This window comes from Mustela lutreola, chromosome 1, assembly GCF_030435805.1.
Source record: "Mustela lutreola isolate mMusLut2 chromosome 1, mMusLut2.pri, whole genome shotgun sequence".
NCBI lineage: Eukaryota > Metazoa > Chordata > Mammalia > Carnivora > Mustelidae > Mustela > Mustela lutreola.
Window position 1 is genome coordinate 188,681,945 of NC_081290.1, and position 27,561 is coordinate 188,709,505.

Genomic DNA, 27,561 nt, shown 5'->3' on the forward strand with positions numbered 1-27,561 from the left:
AAGGGGATGCGGAGCGGCAGAGTTGCGTGGAAGGTTTTTATTTTGGAAAAGCTGTGCAGAAAAACATTCAACCAAATGTTGCTGCGAAAAGAGAAACCCAAATCTTAAGCGTTAAAAAAAAAAAATTTAGATCAACCAACTAGCTCAGAAGAGGGGAGGAGGCCAAGGCCGGGAGGAGTCCTAGCTGGTCAGGCAGATAGCTGGCCTCCAGCGGGTAAGGCCATTTCCCTGAGCGCTTTGCAGAGGAAGACAGGGCATTCGCAGGGCTGGAGTGGCAGTGGCGGACCCCTGTGGTACTGCTGCAGACCTGCCCCGCAGGCCCTGGGGAGCCGTGCCCAACCTCCTGGCCTTGCCAGGAGTGTCGTACCGATCCCTCAGGGTGGAGGGTGGGGGGCGATGGTGGAGGAGTCAGGGCTGTGTTCAAGGTTGGCTTCTGATCAGGGCTTAAGGAGGCAGCGGCTTTCAGGGTGAGTGTGCTGGGCCAAGGGCTAACTATCATACCAGTAGGTCCTAGGCTCCAGGTAGAGGCAGGAAGGGGAGGGATGCACAGGAAAAGATTGCTCTTTCTAGGTCCTGGGTCATTAAAAGGACAGGCATATACCCACGGGCCCTTCCCAGCCTTCACCCTGAGCCCTGTTCCCCTGTGACCCCGTGGACGTTTCTGCGGAGAGACTCCTCTGGCCATAGCAGCCGCCGCCCCACCCATGCATGGATGAGGGTCCCTCTGACCCACATCACCGGCTTGCCCAGGAGAAATGAGGAGACAGGCCTGCCCCATTGTGGGGGGGGGGCGCTGAGCCCTTGGTCAAGACCTTCTAACCGGAAGCTCCTGTCCAGTCGGAGGAAGATCCAGTGGCCATGGCCACACTGTTCACACGGCACGATTCCTCAGAAGGCCCTCGGCCTCCCTGAAGGTAGTCAGAGGGTGCTCTCCAGCCTGTGGATTCCCGATGGGAGCATCAGGCCGCCTTCTCTCGGGGGCTCCCGGGACTTCAGAGCAGGCTTCCAAGATTCCCCAGCTTTGGGAAGGAAGAGTCTGTCCCATATTGAGCCTGTTGGGCCTTGGGTCAGCAAATCTGCTCCTCCTTCCCCTGCAGCAGGTCTGGGGCTAGGTGATGATGAGGGCAGTTCAGGGTACTCCTGTCCTGGGATAGGCCCCAGGCCCCTGGATCCAGCAGGTCTGGGGCAAGGAGCTCAGAGGTGGTGGGAGGGCCCTCACTTTCTGTCTCCACTCCGTCTGGATCCTTGCTGTTGCAAAGTGGCACTGATTCTAGCTCTGTCCCCTCTTCCCTGGCTTTTTGGCTTCGTTGGGGCCAGTGGCAGGGTCCACTCCTGCAAACTCGGTGAGAGGCCACATTCCTCTGGCTCAGATAGATTTCCAGCATGTAGTACACGGTCCAGAAGATGGTAAAACTGCCTACCAGCACCAGAGTCTGGGGAAAAGTCAAGCACCCAAGTTAGGGTTGGTTTCCCAAAGCCTGTGGCTTTTCTCAACCCAGAACAAAGAGCTCAGAAAATCTCACCTTCGGGACTGCCTCTCCCACCCCAAAGCCCTTGCCCCCACCCAAGAAGCTCCCTCTTAGATCTAGTAGTCGAGTGGGGGCCCAGCCAGCTCCTTGCAACCCGTCACTTCTCAAGTCACCTGGAGTACCCCAGCAAGGTCCAGACCCCCCAGGACACTCCTGCCCTCCCGCCTGCCTGGAGCTGGAGGCTGGGCCCCCATACCTTGAGGGTGTTAGGGGTGATGGTGTAACCGTTTTCCTCGGGGATTTTCAGCCCAGGAGGGCAGGGCAGAGTGAAGCCGTCATGCAGGTATTTTCCACTCATGGCACTTTCTAATAGTCTGTGCAGAAGAAAAGAGAGGAGGACGCCCTCCTGAACTTGGTTCCCTGACCCCTGGCGTCACTGATTCTCCCACTGCACAGCTGGGGAGGGAGGAAGGCCCACAGCAAGAAGGGGTCCCAGGGCGGTGGAGCTCCCTGCATGGCTTCTCCTGGCCCCAGGAGCTGCCTCCCCCCGGCACGTGTGCCCGGAACCCACCTTTGCCTGTCCCTGATGTCCACTGGACTCCACACAGAGCCGTAGAGGGTCAGCTGCCACTGCCGAAGGACGCCAGCCTGGAGCGTCTCGTCTCCTAGAGCCGCAAGCGGGGCAGTCCGTGAGCTCGGCCCCCACACTGGCTGTGCAAACAGCAGAGGCCCGCCCCCACCCCAGCCCCTGGGGGGACTTGGCCACACGGTCCACTGCCCAGGGGTTCTATTGAGGTGCTTCTCGGGGGCCCTCAGGGATGGAGACAGCGAGGCTGAAAGGTGTGGTTCTGAAGCAAAGATGTTCTGCCTTTCTTTCCTTCACATTTTAGGGTTTCAGCTGGGATTTTGCTTGGGGGGAAAAAATGTCCTTCTACTAAATTAAAGCAAGGTTTGAAAACCAGCAGTCTAGTGACTACCTAACTTGGCAGGAAGCCAGGAGAGTTGGGTTCCGTTGCCGCTCTCCTCACTGGAATAGTGTGTGACCTTGTGCCAGTCACTTCAGACCTTGGGTGGGCCTCAGTTAAAAAACAAAGGGAAAAAAAACAAAAACAAAAACAAAAACAACCAAAAAATGGTGAAAATTAGTCCTGCCCTTACCTGCCTACCAGGGCTGGTCGAAGGATGGTTATATGTGAAAGGACTTGAAATGTGGTTTCAACAAGGAATTTTTGTTGCTATCCTGAGGAAAAATGGATCAGTCACTTCTCCAAGGAACATGAGAGGTAGGATCAATGAACAGTCTCAGATCTCAGGGCCCATGTTCTAGATGGGGTGTATTTCTCGGCAGCTACCCTGTGGGTCCGATGGCAGTATTCTCCATGGGGCGGTTTCTGCAGGGACTCTGAGCTCCAGAGGGGCCAGATGGTGGGGGATACGGGGCGGGGGGCGGGCTTACCTACATCCCTGATCACAAGTCTGTAAATCCCCTTCGCTCTTTCCCCCCAGCACCGCACAGTGGAGAAGGTCCAATCATTGAAGCCATTTGGGTCTCTGGGGGGGGGGAAGAAAAGAGTAGAAAATGCAGAAGACGTGGGGCAGGGGACCGACCCTCTGCCACAAACATGATTTCTAACTGTAGGAGCCATCAGAACATAGCTGTTGTGGCCAGAGCTCCAGCTACTGGGGAGCGCGCCATGAGGGGTCCCCAAGTGCTGTCCCTTCCCCAGGGATCCCATGAGCTGAGGGACTTGTCAGCATTTGCTAGTGGGAAAAGCAGATGTGGAGAGACCACAGGCCGGGGAGCTCGACAGATTTAGGCTTACTGTTACTTCCTGAGGCACTTACTAGCTCTGTGACTTGTTTCCTCATCTGTAAAAAGAGGGTAAAGTCTCCTCTGCATCGTTCATGTAAGCATTAGAGGAAGTATTTCTCAAGTGCGGTGCTTAGCATGTTTTAAGTGACCTCTACGAAGCAGGTAGGAAATGGCATCCCGCCGCCACAGTCAGCCAGTGCCATGACAGCAGAGGACAGTGTCCGTGTCCGCCTTTTTTCTATCTTTTCCTCATTGCCAAAAAAAGCCCAGAAGGTGCGGGTAGGCATACGTACGAGTCCATGCTGCGAGGTGTGCCGATAAGGGACATCATGCCGCTGGGGCAAAACAGTTTCAGTTCCAAGCTGCCACGGCGTGGGTGAGTGATGGAGACTGTCACTGCCACGTGCTCTAGAGTCTTCAGCCCCGACATCTCCAGGTCCGTCCTGCTGACTGTGGGAAGTCAGGCTGGGCAGCTGGGAAACCGGCCCCATCAACACTTACGCCCTCACTTCCTCCCAACACACATAAAGGTACATACTCACTGAACCCACATACAGATACCCAACGCAGCCCTAACGGAGACCCAGCGCAGGCGAGTGAATGGGATGTTGTGGCTGATTTCAAGGGGCTGAAAATCTCGTTTAGTGTCTCATTGGGAAGATCACATATTCAAGACACAACGTAAGAACCAAACAGGGCAGCTTCAACCATTCATTCATCCAAAGAAGAATTTACCGAGTACCTCCTACATTTCAGGCACTGTACTAGATGCTGGGGATAGAAAGGTAAGTTGGACATGATCTCTGCCTTCTACCTGCTAGCGGAGAGCAGCGAGACGGTGTGAGGAGTACATAACTGATGCTAAAAACAGAGAGGCTCTAGGCACGGGGCAGGGAGAGCCTCCGGAGAAGGGGATGAACACAGCCCAGTCGAGAGGGCTATGGGCAGTGGTATGTTCCAGGAGGGGAGATGGCCCAAAGGCAGGGGAGAAATGAATGTGTTTCATAAAGAAGGCAGTACAAATTTCTAAAAAACTAGTCAATGGAATACACTTGGAGGAAATGGTGCTGAATGAAAAATAAGCCTGTCTCACAAGGATATGCAGCACGTGACTTCTGCTGCGTGATCCTCATGAATGACAGCAGCGTGGAGCAGGCTGCCAGGTGAGTGGCTGCCAGGCACGAGGGATGGGGCTGAGGGCATGGGCACGGCCACCGAGTGACACGACGGAGTCTAGTGAGGCTGGGGTGGCCTGGGTCTTGGTGGTAGTGGTGGGTACCCAAGGCTCCAGGTGTGGCAAACCTGTGAGGGAGCCCTGCCCCCACCCCGACACACACACACTCGTACAAACAGGAGTGTGTGTCTGAGTATCCTTCATGGACCATAGCCATGTCCTTTTACTGGCTTTGCTACTGGGCTGGAATTGTTTCAGACATTCATGCGGGGAGAAGAGTGCATGAGACTCCCCTAAGCACGGCTTTGCAGCTCCCTGGGAATCCACAGTTATCTCAAAACAAAGTTTAAGAAAAATGCGAATGACTGCCATGGAAGAACTCCTCAGGGGATGGATGGAAAGGAAGAATTCCTTGGGGGATGGTGGAAAATTAGGGGGCAAGGAGACGCCGTCCTTTCTAAAGTACTTCTTCCCACCGATCCGTTCCAACAGGTGAGGTGGAGACCAGCACCTCCACCTTCCAGGGTGGTGGACAGCTACACGGAAGGAAGACGGGAGGCAAGGCTCAACCCATGACACCACCTTCTGTCCTTCCAGGCCGTGTGTCCGCCGGCCTCCCGCTCAGCCCCACTCTAGTTCGCTCACAGAAATGCACCAACTGCTGTCATCCACTATCACACGGCACCCAGAGGACTGCTGTCCCATGTCATCGTGACCTCATACTGTTTACCTCCCGACCTCAGCACCCACTTCCATGACGACACCCCAGGCCACATCATTATCCAGCACTGCCTCACTTCCAAACAGCTTAGAAACTCTCTTTGTGGGTTTCATCAGATAAGCAATGCAACAATCAGAGGAGCCGCTGAGCAAAACGACAACAAAGTTCCTACACTTCTTGATAACGTGTTGGGAAATACTAATCTGGACCTCTCCCTGGGCATAGATGTGTGCACGTGTGAATGGTCTTTCATTCCACGCGGCAAGTCTTCCAAGCCAATGTCCCACCCACCTTCTCTGAGCACAAGGACATCTCATCTCTCCGCTTCCCTCACTCCCTTCTTGAGCTCTTCCTTCATCTCCTTGGGTGCTACCCGGCTCCTCTCTCTCTCTTTTTTTTAAGATTTTATTTATTTGACATACAAAGATCACGAGTAGGCAGAGAGGCAGGCAGAGAGAGAGAGGGAAGCAGGCTCCCCGCTGAGCAGAAAGCCCGATGCGGGGCTTGACCCCAGAACCCTGAGACCATGACCTGAGCCGAAGGCTGAGGCTTAACCCACTGAGCCACCCAGGCGCCCCCCCAGCTCCTCTCTAACAGCTCAGATCCTGCAGCTCAGCTCTCCATCACCCTCTTGTTTACTCTCTCAAGCTTCATTGGTTTTCTTTTCCTTCCACAGCAACTGTCTGGCCAGAGTCCAACATTGGACCGGCCCCATTCACCATCTTCTTGGCCTGATCTTCTTATGTCTTTGCTGCTACAGATGAAAGCCAAAAACAAATAAACCCTTTCTCAACCCTTCCCTCTCTTCTGCCCACCGCGTGAAGAATGTGGGCTCTGGTGCCATCCAGCCTGGGTTCAAATCCCACCTTGTCCTAGCTCTGAGGATAGGATTCATTTCCTTATCTGGAAAACTTGGAGAGTAACAGTACCTACTTCCTAGGGTTGACAGGAGGATTATATTAGTTCATACACATGAAGTACTTAGACGTATACCAAGTATTAAGACTTTGTAAGTATCAGATATTACATCTTTTCCTTTACTGGTAAACTTCTTGGAAAAGATGTCTACATTCTCTATCTCTATTTCTTACCCTCCCGTTCATTCTTAACATTTTTTCCTGTCAAGACAGTATACATGGTTTTAAAAGTGAAAGAGCAACTTCCTACCCCCTTCCTCACCATCCTCCTGAGCCACTCTCCAGAAGCAAACACTTCTTACTGCTCTCGGTTGTTTTCTTCTGGGATCTACCTTCATGTTCCCAAATAATAGGCATGTGTGACTATTTCATGGTTAATCAGTTTTAGACATTATATATCGACTTTTAATTACAGCCCGTGAGGATTTGATACCACACTGACCTTCTTCCTACCCTGCCGTCCCCTCTGTCCTCTCAAAATAATTATAGCACCATTTTTAGATAGATTAATATTTTGTTTTCTTACTATAGCCTTATAAATCTTATGTGGGATTTAGCCAAGTAGTATAGAACGATTGTATTTCATTTTCTGAACAATCTGCTGATGTCCCCTCTGCAGTTAGTAACTGTCCTGTGTTTACTCCATATCCCCCATCACTCATGCTCCTACTGCACAAAAGAACCACATGGCCTCTCTGGATACTATTTCTTCAAATGAACAAACAGATTGGAAGCTCCACCAGTGCCTCCATCTCGGGCTCCCTGGTTCCCGTTCCTATCCACTGCCGTGCCGCTGGGCTGGGACCCTCCTCTCCTGCCTTGGGTTTCTGTCTCCTCTCTGCCTACACCCACCCCCCCATCCTCTCCTTCCCTTGGTTTATTCTTCCTTGTGGAATCACTGCCTCTCCACCAGTTTCAGGCAGTATGTGAAAGCATCTTTACTCGACCTTCTCATGTATCCCCATACCTATCCCGTACCCCAGGATAAGCAGTTTGGCTGAGTTTTAGCGATTAAAAACAACATCCTTAGGATTTGGAGGTTTTTTGTTTTTGCTTATCTTCTCCCCAAATAGCCAGTGATCCATATTGGCTTAGAGCCAGTCGGAAGCTCTAAGGATGGTGGAGTTTTGTACTGGTAGGCTTCCCTAACTAAAGTCAGCCGGCCTGGCCCCAGACTGGTTCATGGAGGAGCCCTTTGTGTCCGTATCTCCAAGTCTTTCTGTGAGGGGTCCTTCCATTGCCCCAGAGAGGAACCACCAAGCTCCTGGCTGCCAGGGCCCTGGGATCTGGGCAGCTGGCTTGGAGGGGAGGCGCCCCGGCTCCCAGGACATTCCCTGTCTCTGGAACAAGAAACCTCCCAACTCCTGGCGGAGTAAGGAAGGGACATCATCTGGCTGCCAAGGATGGGAGAAGGTGCTCCAGCATCTACCTTTTTACGGATCCCTATTCTCCGCCTCATACCCGCCACTGTCTCCTGGAGCACATGGGATTTCTGAGTCCCCAACCGGCTGGGACTCTGGGCCACGAAGGGGCTCACTTCTTAGTATCACCCTTGCAGACACTTGGTATGCAATTTTCTCAGCCCTGCTCACTACTCCATTCGTTTTTCATCTTCTAAAAATGTGAAGAAATCTCTCATTTGCTAAGGCCTCTCTCCCATTCTCTTTGTCCTTGTGCTTATACCATTAGTATTCCTTTGTTCTTTTTTTGGTGAGGTTTTGGGAGAAAGTAGAAATAAAAGGACGTGACAATTTGCCATCTTTAACCAGAAATCTCCTGCCTCTACGAATTACTCAACCAGCTGAGATGGAGCGTTTGCCCCTGTGAATACCTGGCAACAGTTCTCGAAGGCACCGGGGGCCTGTGCAGCAAACCCAGGGCCGCCCCTTCCGTCCTTGTCTCCGTGCCCTCTCTCACTGAGACAGCCCTGAGTTCCCACAATATCATCCTCCTGACTTCCTCCTCCCCCTCCCCCCACCGGCCCATCTCATCCCTCCTGTTCTCCTCCGGAAGGGTCTTTCCACAGACCACCACACTTTAACACAGTCCCAGGCCGTTTGCCGGGTCTTCTTTTATCCTGTTATCCTCTGTCTGCCCACCTACCCTGGGGACCTCCTCCTCCAGATCTTTTCTTCCCTTTTGAACTTACTTCCTCACTGCTTTCTGCATATAACCTTTAGGTGTTGCCCGAAACCTCAAACACAGCAGAGCCAAATTCCAGGCCTTGGTCCTTCATACTGCCCAACCCTTGCCCAGATCTGTTCTTGGGCCTGGGTTCTTCATCTCATTTGATGTCACTACTAATTAGACAGTTGCTCAAGCTCAAAAACTTGGAAATCTTTTTATATGTTAAAAAACATAAATGCACGTATATATTTATATATACATTCATACATATACATTCTGACTACAGAAAATCCCAGATATATATAAAAAATAGAACAGGTGTTCTCAACATCTAACTCCAGTATTTATCAATTTATAGCCAATCTTGTTCCATCAATAGTCCTCACTTCTCAGGGCGCCTGGGTGGCTCAGTGGGTTAAAGCCTCTGCCTTCGGCTCCTGTCATTATCTCAGGGTCCTGGGATCGAGCCCCACATCGGGCTCTCAGCTCAGCGGGGAGCCTGCTTTCTCCTCTCTCTCTCTCTCTGCCTACTTGTGATCTCTATCTGTTAAATAAATAAATAAAATCTTAAAAAAAAAAAAAAGTAGTCCTCACTTCTCCTTCCCAGAGTCATGTGAAGGCAGAGACTGAGTATATAGTTTTGAAAGACAAGGGACTGGTCTCCTTCACCCTCCCCTACCAGCAACTCGTGAAAACTTGTCTCAGATGCTCCCCACATACAGACCTCCAGGTCACATTCAACTTCCTTACTGAGGCACAAGCAGTTCTGTCTGGCCCTGCCCCAGCCATGCCACACAACTCGAGGCTCCCTGAAGTTCTGTGGACTCTACACATGTGGCCCCTGCTTCTAGATGGCCCTCTCCTCACCTCCTCCCGCAGCTTAGGTCGGTCTCTAGCTTCTCTAAGAGCCCTCCTGTTTTGCCTGGGTGGGGGTCATCTCTCGGACACTGTGTCATCTCTACAGCAGACAGGCTGCCTTCCCCCTCCCAGACGGTGAGGTCCTAAGGGCAGGAATCCTGTCCTATCTCTGAATCCCCAGAACTTAACGCAGTGCCTGGAACGAGGTGGGTCTCGCGTTAGCAGAATGAATGAGTGAATCGATCGAGAGACATTGCAGAGAAGTACGGAAAGACGGCCTTGCACGGGAACGGACAGGGCAAGACCTGGGGAGAAGCAAGGGGTCCAGAGTGGCTGATCACGCCAGGGCTTCAAGCGGGCGACTCTACAGCGAGGCAAGGGCTCTAACGGAGAATGGGAGAAACCTAGAAAGTAAGCTGGCTTTTGGAGGGTGACAATGAAATCTGAAATGTCGTATTTGTGATGTGCCGTGATGGTGGGACACCCAACACTGCACGGTGACGCAGGCAGAGGAAGCTGCAGGGGGAAACCGGTGGCATGGCCGGAGGAGAGCGTTAACATGGCAGACAAGGGGCTCACAAGGCATCAATGCCATGTTCCAGAATGTCACAGAGCAGAATGGAATCCAAAAAGAGTCCCACAAGAGCCCGTCTGTGTTAGGATATGTGTGGGGCCATGCCACATGCCCTTTCTACTGGTGCAGACAGACTCCGGTGGCTGCGCACGTGGGGACGCCGGAACCAAGTGAGTTATGGAGTTAAATGAAGGAACACTCAGAAGGGTGCTTGGCTCCCAAGAAGGATTCAAGTCCCAGCTGATGAGGACTGTCTGATTATTCTCATTTGGGAATAAGTCAGGGTCTTTCTCAACTCCCCCCCGCCCCCTTGGCCAGAAGGTCCCAGGGCTTCCTGCGCTCGTGATCTTGGGGGAGCTCTGACAATCTCTATCCTTCCCACAGGTAAGGGATCAGAGGATGAGATTTCGAGCTAAGAATCCTTCGTGGAAGTCACAAGACCTGCTGCACGGCAGAGGGAGAGACCCGAGGAAGGAGACAGAGCCACAGAGGAGTATGAGGAGGCACTCACGGGCTGAGAGCGGTGACCAGGCCCACAAAGGACACGAGGACCTCGGCAGCAGAGCTAAGAGAGGGCTCTGGAGAGAGGAGGTCATGGAGGCTGCACAGGAGGGAGGCTGCTGCCAGGGCCCCGTGAATAAGGTCACAGCGGCAGAAAGGTCAAGAAGGATGAACTCTGAACTAACCCCCGTGCCTGACCGGGAAAGGGGGCACTGTGAGCCATGGAACCGAGTCTTCAGTGATAGAGACGGGGTGCTAGAAGTGACCAGTGGCTGGGGTGCCTGGGTGGCTCAGTGGTTTAAAGCCTCTGCCTTCGGCTAGGTCATGATCCCAGGGTTCTGGGATGGAGCCTCACATCGGGCTTTCTGCTTGGCAGGGAGCCTGCTTCCCTCCCTCTCTCTCTGCCTCTCTGCCTACTTGTGATCTCTGTCTGATAAATAAATAAATAAAATTTGGGGGGAAAAAAAAAAGTGACTGGTGGCTTTAGTTCATTCACTTTTAAGGGTTCCAGGTTAAAGGCCGACAGGGACTTCCATTTGTTTCCCCATAGGTGACCCAAGGTCGTGTGAAGGCAGGAGAAGAGTCAGTGCAGAGGGAGAGAGTGGGCGGGACAGGGGAGGCACAGAGAGGCAGCAGGACTCCTGCCTCCACGGAGGCCTCGCCTGTTACACTCAGGCTTCAAGTAGGGTAACAGGGTAACCACAAGGGGCTTCAGGATATTCCCTGAAGACATGCAGATGCTCTCGTGTGTGAGATACTCCTCCCCAACCCCGCTGCCCCTCCTGCCCTCTGGTAGTGATTTCAGACCCCGAGGCAGCTCTACGGGAACCAAGGGGCCCCGGTCCCGCTTCCCCCACATCCTCCGTCTGGCTCCATCACTGCACTGCCCAGCATGGCGGCACACACGGTTATTTATGTGAAGTTAAATATAATACAATTAAAACTTAGCTCCTCACTCACACTAGCCACATCTTAAGTGTTGAATAGCCCTCGCATAGCCAGTGGGTAGAGAGCACTTCCATCACTGTGGAAAGTTCTGTGGGACACCACCATTCTATAGTGTTAGCAGTACCGTACCTCCTCTCCTCTCTCGGCGACCTTCAGCTCCCTCCCTCTTAGAAACAGCTGACTTTGAACCCTCAGACACCGATTCCCCCCGGTCTGGGGGAAAAGACCAAGCTTGGTCACAGGGGCATATCTGTGGACTGTCTAGTTGCTCTAAACCATATTAACTACAGTCCCTTCAACCTCCAAGTGCGCCCACAGGCTTGTACTTTCTGTCCTGTCTGCTGGAGGGTAAACGGAGCCACAAGAGAGAAGACACCTTCGCTGAACTCAGAAATTCGCAGCTGTCCTGCCTGCTGCCCCCCACGCTAGCAGAACTCTGGGTCTACACCTCCCTTTGCTTCATCCTCTCTGCCCACTAGCCCATTCCACTCTTCTCCGTCCAGGACAATGTCCAGGTCAGCGGGCACCCTGCCCCAAACCTCAACGTTTGCTTTTATGCTTCCTAGTGACAAAGAAGTGGTTGCCGGGGAGGTTTGTCACCCGTGCTGGGGCAAGGTCCCCTGGTCAGTGGGAAGCAGAGGATGATGAGGCTCGAAAGGCCCCCAACCCTCTTCTAAGTTAACTCCCATTTGGCAAGTGCGACTCTGCATTACTTTGTTAGTTAAAGGACAGTAGGGGAATGCTGGGTGAGAGGTGCCGGTTAAAAGGTTCACTATCTCCAAGACTCATCAGTGCAAAGCCTAGAGGTTCCGACTGAACTGCATTCCCAGGAATGTTCCTGGACTTCTCTGCCTTGGTGGATGCCCTTTCCAAGACAGCATTCCTTTTACGGAAAACGCAATGAACCAGGCCCGTGGATTTCCTTCCACGTAGAGGGAATGGGCAAGTGACAGACACGGTTAGGGAGAGAGACAACGGAACACTTCTTGGGGAAACCTCTACTGGAGGGAAGCTGCCTTGCCCCTCCCTTCTGGGCTCCCTTCTTTGGCCATTCCTCCTCTTATTCTTGCTCTGGTTTGATCACTCTCTAGGATCAAACTGGGGTAAGTGAGGACGGAGTTCTAATTTGGGCACAAAACATGGCATGATTCAGTCTTCACAAAAAATAGCAAATAACTCTGACTGGCAAAATTCTTTAAGGGGGAAAAAAAAAATCCCCCTCGGAGCTGGGAGTACGGAAACTCTCACTCGGGATCTCGGGGGAATCTGCTGCCGGGCACAAGCATCCCCATCCTGCTGCCCTCTTGTCCGGGAAGGGGTTCAACCGCAGCACTTCACACAACCCCAGGGAGCCTGGATGTGACGGAGGCGGGCACATAGGACAGATAACGGCTCCTGGGGAAGACTTCGGCATCCTCCAGTCCCGCCCCAAATACCCCACCAGGCTTCTGTATCACAGAAGCCGGAGAGTCAAAGGAAGAGATTCATTTTCTTCATCCAAAGGCCACTGGGCTGAAGGGGTCTGCCTGGCCAGTCCCCAGCCTGGAAGTCGGAGCAGCATCTTTCAAGTCCTGCCTCCGTGGCTCAAGTCCCAGGGCCACTCCTCCCCCTCCGTCCTGCCCTTCTAACCGGTTGCTCAGCAGCTCCTTCCACTACTAGTAACTCAGGAGAAAGGTCTTATTTAAGCAGCCAGGGGGCCAGCCAAGTCAGAAGCAGCAACATGTCCTAAAATGGTCAAAGAAAACTCCACAGGTCTGCCTGGAGCTCAGCTCCTAAAGGAAGGGGGCAGAGTCGGGCAGGGCCGATGAGCTGGACTTCCCCGGCACCCCGCCCCAAACCTCAGGCCCGAGATTAACCCCCTTTCTGCTGACTACTTACCATTCCACAGGACCTCCAGTGAGTGGGGGGACAGCGGGATAGCCTTGTTCTCTTTTAACACAGGGCTGACATAGGAAGCTAAGTAAGGGACAGAGGTCCAGATCTAGTAAAGGAAAGGGGTGGTGGTGAATGAGCGAGACGGGCCGCGCACACTCATCCACTCGATTCTCGGGGCCCAGCTCTTCTCTCTCCTGTCCTCATCACCTCCTTTCACTCCCGAGGCTCCTGCCGACACCCGGGAGCGCACCCTACGGCACCGAAACACGGAACCAGAGCGAGTGGCTGCGTCCAGGGTGCGAGAGGAGGCCCAGCGCACCCTGGGAGCCCCAAGCTACACTCGCTAACAGTTCGGGAACTTCTGTGAGCGTGTTGAGCCTGCTTCTCCGTTTGAAAAATGGGTGTCAGATGGCAAGAGGGTAAACGAAACGAAGAACATTTATTAAGTGCCTACGACGTGCCAGGCAAGGTTTTAGGCACTTGCCCCCCCGCCCCCCCACCCTGCCAGGCAGGGGTCCCCGCGCTGCCAACACCCATTCACCTTGGCTGCATTGACGAGTCTCCAGGCGTTGAGCAGGCCGAATCCGTGCTGGTGGCTGTGGCTGAAGCCGGCCTCGTTGGTGATCCAGTCGGCACGGCGATCCTCGTACTGCAAGAACAGAGGTGCCGCTTGGTCTCTCGGGTTTCCCAGGTACGCCCGACTCTTGAACAAGTCAGTTCAACACAGCTGAAACCCCATGTTTAACTTCTAACTGCCCAAACCTTAACTACGAATAGCCTCCTGCAGACCAGGAGCTTTACGGAGAACAGAAGCAGTTGGTACACACAAATTTTGTACATCACATCGATAATGTATTGTATTCCTACAGTAAAGTCAGCCAGAGAAAAGGGAGTGTTATCAAGAAAATCTTGAGGAAAAGAAAATACATTGACAGCAGATCCATGCATCCAGGCCCATGTTGTTCAAGGGGCAACTACAAGGTCAACAACGTAACTCGGGTTTCCTTGCTGCCCCTGTTGGCTGACCTGGACCAGACTCCCACTTGGGGCCAAGGGGACTGGGTTCCCCAAGGAGAGCTGGAACAAAAGGTCCAAGCCTCATGATGTCACCACCCTCCCGGCTTGTTCCTGGAGAGGGAACCAGGAGTCACAGGCCCTGGAGGAAGGGAGCCCAGCGAGCTGCTCGGCAGGTGAAATGGCTCAGGCAGAGCAGGTATGAACGAGTTCAGGCCTGAGATCTTGACAGGCCACTCGCGCCTGTTCTACACACCGGCAACTCTGGAAAGCATCTGGCCCCTCGCGTTTGGGAGAGTCTGAAGCTGCCTTCTCCCTGCATGTGCACGGAAGCAGAAGCGTGGGGAAGGCGGCTGGGTCTCACCTGCGTGGCTGTGAAGACAATGATGTGTTGGACATCCCGCCACGTGAGGCACGGCCGCACCTGCAGCATCAGCGCTATCATGCCCGCTGCGAGAGGGGCCGCGGCCGAGGTCCCCGTGTGGCCTTCGGTGCAGCCTGTACCCTTCTGAAGGTCCCAGTCAGTGGTCACCTGGGGAGTGGATGGGAGGAGGGCGGGGTTAGACACAGAGTGCACAGGTGCTATGCGGGGGAGTGGGGGGTGGCAGTGGGGGGGTTGGGGTGGGGGGGGTGGGCGCTCAGAGTAAGCCCCTCAGGTGGGCCCTTCCCTTGTGAGAACCGAACCTCTGACCAGAGGGAGGCCCACTAGTGGGTCAGCACAAAGGAGATCCTTAACCCTTCAAGGCCCTGTAGGACAAGCTCTGGAGAACTGAGAAAAGATGAGTAAAGACTAAAAAGCTACTTTGGAGGGTCTGGCTGCAGGCAGAAAGGAGAGAGGGCTGTGGGAGACGCCTTATGTGCAGAGGACAGCCTTCCTGACTCCTGCTCCTCTAATAACAGCTTCCCAAATTCCCCACCCCGACCCTCCGGGCCCTGCGACCATGCTAGACGGAGGAAGTGGCTGGGGGAGCTCCCGGGCCCCAGCTGGAGCTGCGACAACAGTGACAGCACCATTCAAGGAAATCCAACTTGGCAGCTCGGCGACAAGGGCTGGACTGACATCAGTGGGAACAAAGGGAGTGTGTTCCCAGGGAGAGGGAGCTGAGTCCTTGCCCACCCTGTGAGCTCAGGGTGGGCTTCGTGTCTATACGGCCTGCCGGCCCTGGCCCAAACTGCCTCACCGCTCTGGGCCTGGGGCCTCAGTGTGGTTCCCGTGAGCCCCCCTCTCTACCTGTGGTTCTGAGGTGGGGGTGGGGAAGGGGAGTTACCTCACGGGGACAGATGGCATCAAGCTCTTCTTTTCATGCTCTAATCAACCCTGGAGCCATAAAGGGTTTGCCTAAATCTGCCCCACACTGTGGCTCTTTGGATCTAGGCCATGGTGCCAATGTTAAGACTAGAGAATTTTTTCCTTCCAGGCTTCTCTCTGGGTCAGATACCAGGGTGCTAACTTCTGCCAAGAACTGCCCTTTCTCCATTGTACTCACTGCTTCCCTCCCAGCTGTTACAGCAGCTGCCAAGAGATGTAATTTTCACTCAGACACCGTGTGCTCCCCGAAGAAAAAGGAAAAAGCCCTCCAAGTTGGAGCCTCAACGAGACTGGGAAGGCTGGTCTGTGCCAGGGAGCAGACTGGGTTTTTTCCTGTTAAGGAAACAGCGTCACGGGATAGTCTCAGGGGTAGCTGTGAGGGCCGTGAACATGCCTAGGGCGGCAGGAGCCCCAGGCAGCCCTGGGAAAGTCCAGGGGAGCACCCCAGGCGCCCAGCAGGGGAATAGCACAGGCTGCTCACCCTGCCTCCAAGGAGACTGCTGGTCACTGAACAAGAACTTGCAGCGGGTTTCCAAGGCAAGGACATCCCAAAGCTGGGACCTTGGCTACATAAACTCCTCTCACTTCTGGGCCAGGGACAGTTCAGGTGGAGGCGGGGGTGGGAGTAGGAAGGGGAGGGGAGTTAGAACAGCTAGGCACTGCAGAGCAAGTCTCAACCATGCTAGGGAGGCCTCGGCGAGTGGGCTCCCCAGTTTCTGCCAGGGCACCAAGAGCACAGTTTGCTCCTGCTCTTTCTTCTCACCCAGCCTGGCCTTTGGGGAGCAGGGGGCCCTCTGAATCCGACGCCTGCCTGCTGGGCAAAGCCTCTCTGATGTGTTTCCTTTAGCCCACTCCCTTTTTCCTTCTCCCTGGGCGGGGGCGGGAGGCAGAGGGCCACGGGCACAGGGCCTTGGAACTGTGCGTTGGCCAGAAGTCACTTACTGGCAAAACAGAATTTCAGTTTTGGAGAAGGAATGTGACCCAGCAGGAAGACAAAGCGGCTCCAGAGAGACGTCTGTCCCCAGGCCTCTGGAGAAGGAGGACACCCCCAGGCTCTAGCCCAGCTCTTCCCTGGAGCTCTGGGGTCCCAGTCCAGAGACCTGGCCTGAACACGCCGGGATGGAGCTAAGCCAGCGGGTGTGGGCAGCAGAGCCTGAATTCTTTAAAAGGTTCCCCAGCGTGACAAGCTCCACTCCCCTGCTCTGATCCCTTGTTGGACGTGGTTCCAATTCTAGCTCCAAGGAAAGAAGTGTTTCTTGGGTTGACAGACATTTCCCAGACTCCTCTTCCCGCCCATCCCGTGAAAACAACCACTAGCTTTACTCCCGATGAGGAACATGACCAGAACTCATAGTATTTATGTAAGGGCTAAAGAGTAATGGAATGAAGGTTCTTTCCTAACCCCACAGGAATTAGCCAAAGCCCAAATTCCACCAAAAGAAGACATTTCAAAAGAGTTTTTTAATCAGGGTGATACGTACTAGTCTCTATAAAAATACATATATTCGTAAGTTAAAATGCTGCAGGTAAAAACCACGTACAGGTTTGTTCAGGGTCCTAGTTCTGATTTCCCAACAGCAGCGTGCCCCAATGAGACTCTGGTCTGCTGGGGAAGAGGAACTGGAGGGGCGGGGCGGGGTGGGGCGGGGGAGCAGCGACCCTGAGAAATACAGCCGTGCTGCCTGAGGGGTGTCCTGTGGGACAGTGACGGGGAGCACAGGGCACAGGAGGCACTCACAATGCTTCGCAGCATCTTGTCCCCACCACTGAAGGTGACCGCCAGCATGGAGGCACACTCCTCAGCATAGAAAGGCATCCGTCCCTCCTCGTCCACAGCACCTGGGGGCAGAGCAGGGGAGACGTGCGCCAGGGGCCTGATGGTTATCAATTATCGTCTGGGAGGCTGTCCTTTGTTTAAAAAATGATCTCTGCCCCCCAAGTGCCTCAGAGGGCACATACGCCTCACCTGAACAGGTAACCTCAAACGGCAGAGGGGATTCTGGGCCCTAGTACCATTCTTTCAGTAGGCCGCACGGTAGAACTGAGGGTGTTCCCCTTGATTACTACTCATCTGTTCACACATTGTCCACGTTTATTCACTCATTAATGATCTACTGCGGATCCCGCAGTGGGAGAGGCATCGGGGCCACATGGAAAAGGCCACGGTCTCGAGCTCAGGGAGCCAAAAGTCAGAGAGGAAGTAAGGTAAGTAAATGCAAACGGGGCAGCAGATGCTGTGGTGGGGGGCACAGGGACGGGCATTTCATTCAGGCTCGTAGGGGTCAGGGAAGGCTTCAAGCAGGAGCCAAGTGGCCCATGGGAAGGGAGGCTGGAGCAGAGGCCTAACCAGATGATGGGCTGAAAGTGTTCCTGGGGTATGGTGACATCTAAGGAAGTCCTGAGATCCCCAGAAGCAGGGCTAGTCCCCCCTAACTATATGGCTCTGAAGACAAGATCATGCTCACACAGACAGACACCACGGAAGCCAGGGCACCCCGCAAATCCACAGCCCCTCCCCCCTCCCCACTGAGGGACACCCTCCCCAAAATATGGAAGCCCTCTACCGCCGAGGGATACACACCCCAAAACACCCCCCCCACTGAGTCCCCCACACACCAAAATAGAGTCCCCTCCCCGTGGAGTGACACACCAAGCACTCATGCACACACAACCGCCAGGCCACTACCTATGGTGACGGTGTAGATGGAGTTGGCGTAGCCGTCGTAGTTGCAGTTGTCGTTGTGCTGACCGCCATTGCCGCTGGCCACCACAAAGATGCTCCCGAAGCCCCTGCGGCCAGCAATCACCCCGTGTTGCAAGGCAGCCTGAGGAGGACAACGGTCATGGGTCAGCTGAGGAGCTCAGAGAAAGACCTCTACCTTCCATACCAGTCCTCTTCCCCCCTTCCAGAAAGAAAAGGGGAAAAAGCCCAAAGGCATTGGCCCAACGTAGAGAGAGATTTAAAGATGGAAAACAAGAAAGGGAGGGACCTGGGAGTTGAGCAAGTGTCTGATGAAAGTCTGCTGCTTATCAGATCCGTGGGGCCAGTGATGCGGGGGCAAGCACAGAATCACAGGGAAATGACTCAAGGCACCGTCCACTTCTCTAAGAACTGGTGTTAACTGTGCTGCCCCACCTCCAGGTTAGAAGGAGTCACCCCAAAGGGGGTGGTGGGTCTGGATGCTGTGAGTCTGGCCCCATGGATGGGGTAGGCTGGGAAAGCGAGCGACTTGATCTGAACGAAGAGGGTGTCCTGGGTCTCGCAATCTTCACACAGTTCAGTTACCTTTCCAAGCTGGTGGGGACCATCCACTGTCTTCCCATCATCATCTGGTCCCCAGCTGTTGAGAAATACCCAGAGGGAAGAGCCAGAGCCCCACAGTGGTGGCCCACCCAGGCTTCCCAGTCCCAAGTGGCCACGCCCTGCCTGGGCTCTTCCTATCCTCCCAAGGGTTCCAGTCCAAGCCCCCCATGATTAAAGGACACAGGGTTCAAAGATCCAGCCTTCACTCCAAAGTGGAAAATGGAAGTACGTGACAAGGCTCTTTTTTTCCCCTTAGAAACTTTCCCCCTCTAGGACCACTTTCACCTGCCCCTGAAAATCCTTTCTTGGGTCCCAGGGAGCAGGAGACGACACATATTGGTAGAGAGGGACTGGAGGACACCCCATCTTCTGATCTAGGGATCTCAGACAAGGCTCGATGGCAGAGTACCCACAAAGGACCTACATTGTCTGTGTGAGTTCCTGGGTCTGAGGAGCTCTCTCTTCCTTCTCTAAGGGAAATGTCCTCTATGGATGACCTCATGCATTTAAGGGGGTGACGGCTGGGGGAAGAGCCGGTGCCATCGGTGCTGTGAGGGCAGCGCAAATTCGGTTTCCCCTTTCTCAGGAGCCCAGGCCCCACCCGCTCCCCACCTATCGCCAAAACCCAAAGCTGTAGGTGCACTGACGCCTGCAGGGTGGCGGGAACTGGCACTGCATGTTCTGCCCGGCTGTGGTGGGAAAGGAGCCCTTCGGAGGTCATGAAACAGGTAAACACGGGGCAGACACTCCTCGTGTGGGCCCCTGATGATGGGGTGGCGTAGGGCTTGCGACTGAGAACCCAGGGCCAGGGGTTTGGAGAAGCAGGTGGCGGACTTCCGGCCTGAAGGCAGCAAGAGGACTCCAGCAGGCACCTGCTGCTCCGCTGTGGGGGCTGCACGTTCCCGCCCAGCCGTACCTGCAGCTGTAGATGTCGTTGATCTGGTAGTGTGTGTTGAACGCCACGGCCTCCATGCTGTCCGTGAGGGGCCCGTCCAGGACCCGGATACCTGGGCGGTGAAGGCCACATCAGCTCCCCGACCACGTGGGTCCCCGATGGGGAGCTGGTGGTGGAGAGCCACATGGGGAGGCTTCCTTTCCCTGCTGAGCTTTTTTAAACCATGTGTATGTACCAAAATGGGCTTTTTTGTTTGTTTGTTTAACTAATGCTGAATCTTGGATCATCGGGGCTGGTAGGACGAGGCCTGGGCTAGAATGTAGGCAGTCAAGGTTCCCTTATTTGCATCCTTAATCCTGTAGAGCCTGGATGCAGTGCTTGACACATACAGTGTGCCTAATAAATGGTACTTATGACCATTACTGCTCCACGGATGCCTACTTTTACCCTCTAAAATGGGGTGGGTCACATCCTGGTGGTCAGGTAGCCATGGAGCTTTGGGAGGGGACTGGGGTCAGGAAGTTTCTGGCTCACTCAGTAGTTCCTTTATGGAGAGGGCTGCTGCCCTCTGCTGGAGAATAAGGGGAATGCAGCCAATCCGTTCTGTCTGCAGGTTCCAAGCATTTAGGAGCAGTAGGGGAGGGTTTTCCTATTCAGGCTCTTCCTGTTCCCCCTTGACGTACATTCCCTCTTGATGTAGGAAGACTAAGAGAAAGAGCCTTCTTAGAACAAGCTCCAGTAGGGGCCAGGGCTGCTCAGCTCTCCTGAGAGGAGGGCGCGCAGACAGCAACTTTCAGAAGGACTGGGGGATGGGAGGGGCGTCTCCACAGACAGACGGGATGAAGGAAGAGGGGCAACTAAGAGGGTCCTTGGGAAGTTAGGGAAATACAAGTATAATCTAGATAAGGAAAAGGAGTTATTGTTACAGTGAGCTGGTCATTTGACGGGACATAACCACGATCAGAGAAAGGGGGCAAGTGAGTGAGTGGTTGGGGCTCGAGGCCTCCGTCCCACTTCAAGACCATTCCCTCTTTGATATGTTTTATATGATAGGGTTTGCGGCTAACAGCATGTTTGAAACACCACTGCACTCACAAACATCAATGACCTGGTACGTCCTACAGCTCTATCTGTCATAAACTTATCCTTTGCTTGATTCCATGTGCGTTGATCAACACGGTCAGCCCTTGGGAGAGGAGCAGGCGGGGAGTGAAGCCCACTGAGCCTAGAGTGGAAGGTACCTGCTATGCGGCTCCCGTAGGCCACTCCGACGGCACAGAAGCTGTTGTTGGGCACGGCGGCAATCTCTCCCGCACACCTCGTGCCGTGGTGGTTGCCGTTCTCAGCGTCCGGGTGTGGCATTGGGTCAGGGTCGTTGGAGTTGAGGTCATAGCTGCCCTCAGGGCTCTGAAACATTGGAGGGGACATGTGGTCATTCACAAGTTTTAATGGGTTGGGTCCTGGCACTCAGGGGGAGAGGAGACCTGGGGGAACCGGGGACTTTGGGGCTCCCAGCCAGCGCAAGAGGCCCATCCCTCTCTGTCAGGCTGCAGAGGTGAGAACAGGACACATGGGGCAAAACTGAGAAGTGCCCCAGGTCTCAGCAAACCTCTCTCTTGTCCGTTACAGAAACGGGCCCAGGAGACAGCCCTGCAGCTTGGGAAGCCCAGGATAAGAGATTTAGAGCTACCTAAAGAGCAGGCTTTGGAGGAGGAAGGTGCTCAGAACTCTGGGGAGAGGCAAGTTGCCTCCAGAGGCCACTCCTTACTCCCCAGGGCAGGGAGCAGCAGCCAGAACCAGGAAGTGCCACGCCAAGTTCTCTCCCTGGGTCTTAACTGCCAGACTGGAACGCTGGCTGTGGGAGTGGGGAGGATGAAGAACACCATCCCACCTCCCAGGCCCTTCTGTGTGGCCCAGAGACCCCTAAGAAAGGGGGCCAGGCTGAGGCAGTAACAAGAAGGAGATAAGATGTGGGCGTCGGAGGGGGCGCGCCAGGGCCACTCACGTAGTTGGGTGCGATGTCCTGGATGGTATGTTCTACTCCATCATCCACCACCACCACAGTCACCCCTCGCCCCGTGACATTGCGTTCCCATACACCTGTCACGTTGATGTCCCTGCCAGGGCTCCGCCTGTTATTCTGTGGGAAACATAGGCTCAGGAACTATTCCAGAGCCTTGGGAGCCTAGTGACACACGACATAGCTCACAGACAGATGAGTCAGAGCCCGCAGTCCCTTTTTCCTTCCCTCCCGGCCACCACCAAAGAGCCGCACAGCGGTTGTGGACAGAGAGGTCTGGGTGGGGACAGGGGGACAAGGGAGGGCTTTCCCACGGGCTCACTCTCCAGGAAGGCCTGGCATCCTTCACTGGTGCTAAAAGTGAAATGGTAGCAAGGACAAGCGTTGGAGGATACGATTCAGCCATATAAAGTATATCCTATGAACACTACAAAACATAACGTGGTACCAAGTGTTTACAAGGCATCAGGCACACACATATTAATTCACTTCTCCTAATCAGAACTCCACCAGGTACACACTGTTACAATCTCCACGTAAGTGGAGGAGCTGGATCTGAGCCCGGGCAGCCTCGCCCCAGCACCCACACCCCAACTTCTGGCTCTCCAGAAGCCAGCACAGGGAAGGAGGAGCCCGAGGGCAAAACCCGCCACCGAAGCCAACAGAAATGAAACATGTTCTCAGGCAAAGGACAGGGGCAACGGGAGAGTAATAGGGTCAAAGGCCCTTTAGAGAACAGAGCACCCCAACTTCTCTGCCTGAGGGCTGCAGGCGGCAGGGCCGGGCTCACCAGGTGCCACTGCTGCGGGTACTTGGGGTCGTTGAAGTGGACGCTGCGCTTGGCCCGCTTGAGCAGCCTCTGCTCCGAGTGCCAGCGCACAGCCTCGTGCCCGGCTAACACAGCCTCTGCCTGCCGCCGCACAGCCTCCGCCGGCTGCCCCTGCTGCTGCCCCACCGGCTGGACGAGGAGGTAGTACCCCCGCAGCTCCCCGATGCGCCCAGCATTCAGCAGCCCCGCTGCCCGGGCCAAGGCATCTGCCTGCTGCTCCAGAGTCTCTTCCGGACCGCCGTCTTCCAGGCTGTCCAGGTGCACGGCCCAGCTTAGCCCCCCTGGACCCTGGGCTCCGGGCCTATCGGTCCCTGCCAGGCCCATGACCCAGGGAACCAGCAAGAAGAGCCCGGCCAACTCCAGCCAGAGGCAGATGGGTAGGCCCAGGGGGGCATCCAAGTGTGGCACTTTCCGCCTCCCCTTCGGCATCAGAGCAGCAGGCTGCAGACAAACAGAAAGGACATCAGGGACCCCTGCGGGGAATCTGTAAGGAGACCAAGCCATCCCTGTAGGTTGCCTACAACCAGCCTACAATCCCCCAATCCACTCCGTTTACATTTGTAAACACTGGATCCTCTCTTTTCATAAACATTTATTCCAGAGCAACGGGCGGGGTGTGGGGTATGGGCAGGTACAACCCCAGCAGATACCCACAAGGTGGCAGGATGGCAGTGCCATCTCTCCAGATAATCAGGGAGGACATCCCACTGCTAAGAGGCACCACAGTGCTCTTTGCCACTGCGACTCTGAAAAGGGCTCAAAAGTCGTATCGCTCCCGTAGGTGACTGGCAAAATCATGACTGTTCTTCCTCCCTTATTTCGAGGGGATATAAATCTTCTCCCCAGCTGACATCTCAGTCCAGTTGTTCTCAGGGCTGACTCCCCACACGGGTGCCCCAGTCCTACCTGGGCTCTGTGTGAGGTTGAGCTCCTGGTCTGGCTAACCACCTCACACTCATTTTGTGCAAATGGAAACCAGGCATCACTTTCACTGTGGAGTGGCGGTTCTGAGCACAGACTGCAGACCTGTGGGCCCCAAGCAAAGAAGAAATGGTGTCATTCCAAATTCAGTGGAGCCAGCAGAGGCTAGCCATGACCTGTGACCAAGGGAAGTGGCCAGTGATCAAATGTCATTTCCAGGGATCTCAAGTGGGTTGCAGACTAGCACAGAAACCGTACTTCTTATCCTAACCATCATGCCACCCTCTTTTCTTTGTTCCCCAGAGGTCCAGAAGAGGGCTTGAACTGTTGCCAAGACACCCTCCTAGAGAAGCAGATAGTACTATTTCCTAGAAGATGAGGTGGTAGCTAACGTCCTGATTTCTGTATCTCTGATGGATGCCAGGGGCAGCAAGGAAATGGTGAAAACCCGAGGATGCAAACAAAACTGAACAGGCCTAAAAAGCATGTGGGCAAGCAGGAAAGGAGAAATGATCGGACAATTGGAAAGTAGCACTAAACATGGCCATCCTTCAGCACAAGCTCAGCTCGGTGGCCTGTAAGTGAGGGCTTACGCTCCAAACTTGGGATTGCCACCCATGGTTTGATTTCAGAAAGGCTACATTTAGAACCAGGGGGCAATGGTGGGGCCAGGGACAGGTGAGGAGGGCAGCAGAACCTGTGTGTACCTATTGGCGACTGGGTTCCTTTGGAGTCATCTGCTCTGAGCTGGTGGCACCCTGAGGCAGGGCTTCCTATCCCCACGCCCCCAAAGGGATCCAACCCAAAACGTGACAGAAAAATAGGTATTTTACTGAAATCTCTTTGGAAAGGGAGAAGAGAACTTAGGCCCCCTGACTTTTCCCTCCAAAAAGCTGCATTCCGTGTCTCCTTCGCATTCCCAGGCACATTCCCTCTCACATTCCTCCGGGCCCTCCAGCAGCCTCCACTGTCCCAACACACTCAGATGCCTTCCCCAGACCTTACTAAGTAAAACAACATCTCGCCAAGCAGCCAGATAGTGCCCCCACCGAGGCAGGCCCCTCCAAGTCCCCTAGATCCCATACATTTCCGGAAGAGAAGAGAATCCCGACCCCCACTTCCTCCTCTCTCTTGGCAGAGCAGGACCGTCTCCCACTCCCACCCCAGGTTTCTGGGAAAGGAACTTTAAATAGTCCCTGAAAGCAGATCACAACCTCACCCAACTTCTTTTGCGTCTCTTCATAGGTCTCAGGTGCCAAGGGAAAAAAAGAAAGAATATGGGCAGCCCTGAGTCCTGGAACGAGACTGTCCCAAGAGACTGACCTCCTCGCAGCCTCTCCACCCGGTACCTAGAAACCAGGTGGAGTCCCGGGTCAGTTTCATTGATTTCCTTCTCTCCGGCCCCGACTGGCCTGTGCACTGTGACCCTCCCCTCAGAGGGACCCCTACTACCCTGGGATCCGCGACCCCGGTGTCCCGTCTCCCGGGGCTCCCCCACGCCGGGGCTGAGGGCGCCCTCGATGCGGCCCCCTGGTCCTCAGGGGCCAGTGCCCCCCCGGCTCTCGGCCACTCGGACTTCTCCTGCCCCGCCCCCACGGAGTTCCCAACTCACCGGCCCGGCCGCAGCTGCCGCCGCCGCCTCCCTGCGGAAACTCGCGGCTTCCCGGGAGCCCGGGGAGCCAGTGACAGTAGCATCACTTCCGCCCGGCGGCGCAGCCAATCAGCGGCGGGACCCGGCCCGGCCCAGCGGCCCGGAGCAACCGGCGCTAGGGGGCCTCCCGCTCCGGGCATCCTCCGCCGGGAGAGGAGCGTGCGGGCGTGCTGGGCTCCGCTCGCCTGGCCCCACCGCCCCGGGTTGTCGGGATGTCTTCAGCGGGGGCCCTGTCCGGAGGGACCGTCTTGCCCTTCATGGCGTCCTCTGGAAAGGGCGTCTCGGTTGCGACCTTTTAAAAACACCTCGTTCCTCTTTTCTCTCTGATCGCCATGGCCCCGACGCTCCCTGGGACCTTCCCAGAGGAGCTCCTCCCTCCGCCGGGTCTCCTTCCTTCTCGCCGTCGCCTCTCTCTCCCTCCCCGCGTCCCCGGGAAGGTCCACTTGTACGTTAGGGGGCTACCAGGGAGTCCGCGGCTCCTCCGCGGTGCCGGCTCTGGCCGCCAGAGGGCGCCGTCGGGGGCGGCGCAGTGCTGCCGAGGCCGCTCCTCTCCCGACCGAGCCTCGCCCGCTCCGCTCGCGTCGCCGGAAGTGGGAGGTGCGGTGCGCGGGCCGGCGCTCGACCCCTCCCCCCGAGGCTCGGTTGCCCCCTCCCCCCGCTCCGCCCGCTCAGGTGCGTCCCGTCCCTCCCCCCACTGCCTCCCAGGGGCGCGGCGCGGGAGGTGTGTGCGGGGCGGGCGCGCGGGGAGGGGGCTGCGACGCCGGGGACCAGGGCAGGGGCGGAGGGGGGGTCGTCGAGGCGGGGGGCGTGGAGGGGGCCCGTGCGGACGGGGCAGGGGTCCCGGCCTAGGAACGGGACGGCGCCGGCGACGCGGTGGGGCGGGGTGGGGGGCGCGATAGAGGGGTGGGGGGGGGCCCGGCCGGAGGAGGCGGCGGACTTAGCGGTCCCCGGTTGAGGCGGCCGTGGCCGCCGGGCGCTGCTTCCCCCATTGTCCCCTTCGCGGCCGTGCCCCGTTTCCCCCCGAGCACCCGTCGCTCCCGGCGTCGCCACCTCGCTGGCGGTCGCCGCAGGGATTCCCTCGACACGTTCGACTTCTTACCCCGCGCCGCAGCCTGCAGCCCGACGTACCTGCCCCGCTCCCCTTTGGGCTGTAGCGGCAGAGTCGCACGTAGGACCCATGCCCTGGGCACCGAGGACCCCCGACCCTGGGCTCTGTCGGGGCAGGATGTTTGCCCCCCGAGGGAGCAGTAATGGCGATTGGGGCCCATTTCCTCCTAGGAGCTTTGTATAATGGGGGAAACTGAGGCACAGCGGGTCGCTGGCCTGTGACTGAAGTGTTGACAGCGCCCAGTCTCCATTCTTGCCCATGCTTGAAGGTTCCGGGCGGAGTTGGGGGCGGTGTGAATACCTGCGATGCTATTAAAATAAAAACAAGAATTTAAACTAACACTTCCACCCCAACGCCCCCCCCCACATTCTTTTCCCCCCTTTGTCTTCATCGTAGAGGGCTGTGAGTTTGTCCTGCTACACAAAGGATGACCTCCTGATCCAGGAAAGGCCTCTGTCCCCATCCCCTGACTTGGATTACCCTGTTTCTCAGCCTCTCTTTCTCTTGGAGGAGTACCCAAGATTCCTGTACTCTTTTGCACTCCTGTAGTAACTCTGAAGAGTCTGTGTTTTTCTCCATTAGTGGCTCTCAAACATTTCCCATGTGTGGGGAGCACACTGACGCTAGAAGATGCTCTGATTGCCCAACATCGCTTTGCTTTTTTCTCACACACGAACATCTCCAAACAACTTAACTTAGATGCACAGAGGATGATTGTAATCATTTAAAATGTATGCTATGGTTGATTATTAGGCCCCAAATGCATTCTTTGTAAATAATACTAGGTAAAGAAGGCATGTGGACTGTTTGGGCGATTCTCACACGCTGTAGTCTGTTTTAAATGACTGCATCTCTGCCAAAAGCGGGAAAGCTTTGTACACACTCCTAGAGATTTATATAAAGCCGGTGATTTTTGAGGATCCGTGTCCACTGGGGCCTCTTGTGCCCAGTGGTTCTTTTAATACCCTGCTACAGAAAAACTCAGTATTTTCTCTTGGGACTCAGCTTTTTCTTTGTGTTTCTTTCCTGGAACAACTCTGGTATGGACCTTCCAACGGGGAAAGATAGGCTTGTTTTAAAAATTGGAAACATGAAGCCTGTAATTTGTTTCTGAATGTACAGAGCATGATGGCGGCAGCGTCTGAGGTAGCTGGTGTGGTGTCCAGTGCCCCCAATCCTCCAGAATCCTCCTCTAGTTTATGTGCTTCCAAATCAGACGAAGGTCTCCCAGATGGTCTAAGGTAACGTACGCATCCTTGACTGGGAAGATTTCATTCGGGCGAAGGGCTTTTGTGGGATGGCTTCTTACGGAAATGGAGTGGGGTTTTCCTCTTTTTGGCTCTAATGGCCCTGGCCCAGAGTAAGCTTTTTAAAGGTGGGGACTGTCTGATCCCTGTGTGTATTTATGGTACCTAACAGAGCGTCTGGCACTTCGCAGGCATGCTAAGTGTGTCAGTAGAATACAGGGGGTGAAACTCTTTTGAAAATGCTAGTATTTCCCCACCCTTTACTGTATGTTCAATTAGTTGTATA

The 27,561-nt window shown here is 55.1% G+C and overlaps 2 protein-coding genes across 7 annotated transcripts in view; one reads left to right on the plus strand and one right to left on the minus strand.

The window, feature by feature from the left end:
• Positions 1–22: 22 nt before the first annotated feature.
• On the minus strand, positions 23–24,998 carry PCSK7 (proprotein convertase subtilisin/kexin type 7). Of its 3 annotated transcripts, none has more exons than XM_059181656.1 (17): positions 24,882–24,998; positions 23,255–23,374; positions 22,310–22,789; positions 21,505–21,639; positions 20,741–20,906; positions 19,521–19,611; positions 18,587–18,641; positions 17,987–18,125; positions 17,039–17,139; positions 14,356–14,523; positions 13,519–13,626; positions 12,981–13,083; positions 3,576–3,732; positions 2,926–3,020; positions 2,041–2,134; positions 1,726–1,843; positions 23–1,433 (listed from the first exon to the last, which is right to left on the minus strand). In XM_059181656.1, exons 3-17 carry the CDS (start codon positions 22,775–22,777, stop codon positions 1,068–1,070), a joined length of 2,364 nt encoding a protein of 787 aa, XP_059037639.1. In that variant the 5' UTR covers positions 22,778–22,789; positions 23,255–23,374; positions 24,882–24,998; the 3' UTR covers positions 23–1,067. The 3 variants fall into 3 exon arrangements, 2 of the variants coding, with proteins under 2 accessions (XP_059037639.1, XP_059037648.1); XR_009355590.1 differs by lacking the exon at positions 23–1,433 and adding an exon at positions 2,628–2,709 and having other exon boundaries at positions 1,820–1,843; XM_059181665.1 differs by lacking the exon at positions 21,505–21,639.
• Positions 24,999–25,486: 488 nt separating this feature from the next.
• The window catches only part of RNF214 (ring finger protein 214), a 44,182-nt gene continuing 42,107 nt past the window's right edge, over positions 25,487–27,561 (plus strand). For 2 of the 4 annotated variants that reach the window (XM_059181681.1, XM_059181700.1), the window contains exons 1-2: positions 25,487–25,592; positions 27,151–27,269. In XM_059181681.1, the coding sequence (XP_059037664.1) occupies positions 27,154–27,269 (116 nt within the window). In that variant the 5' untranslated portion in view covers positions 25,487–25,592; positions 27,151–27,153. Of the gene's footprint in view, positions 25,642–27,150; positions 27,270–27,561 lie in introns of those variants that run through there. The other 2 variants (XM_059181690.1, XM_059181708.1) reach the window with 2 other exon arrangements.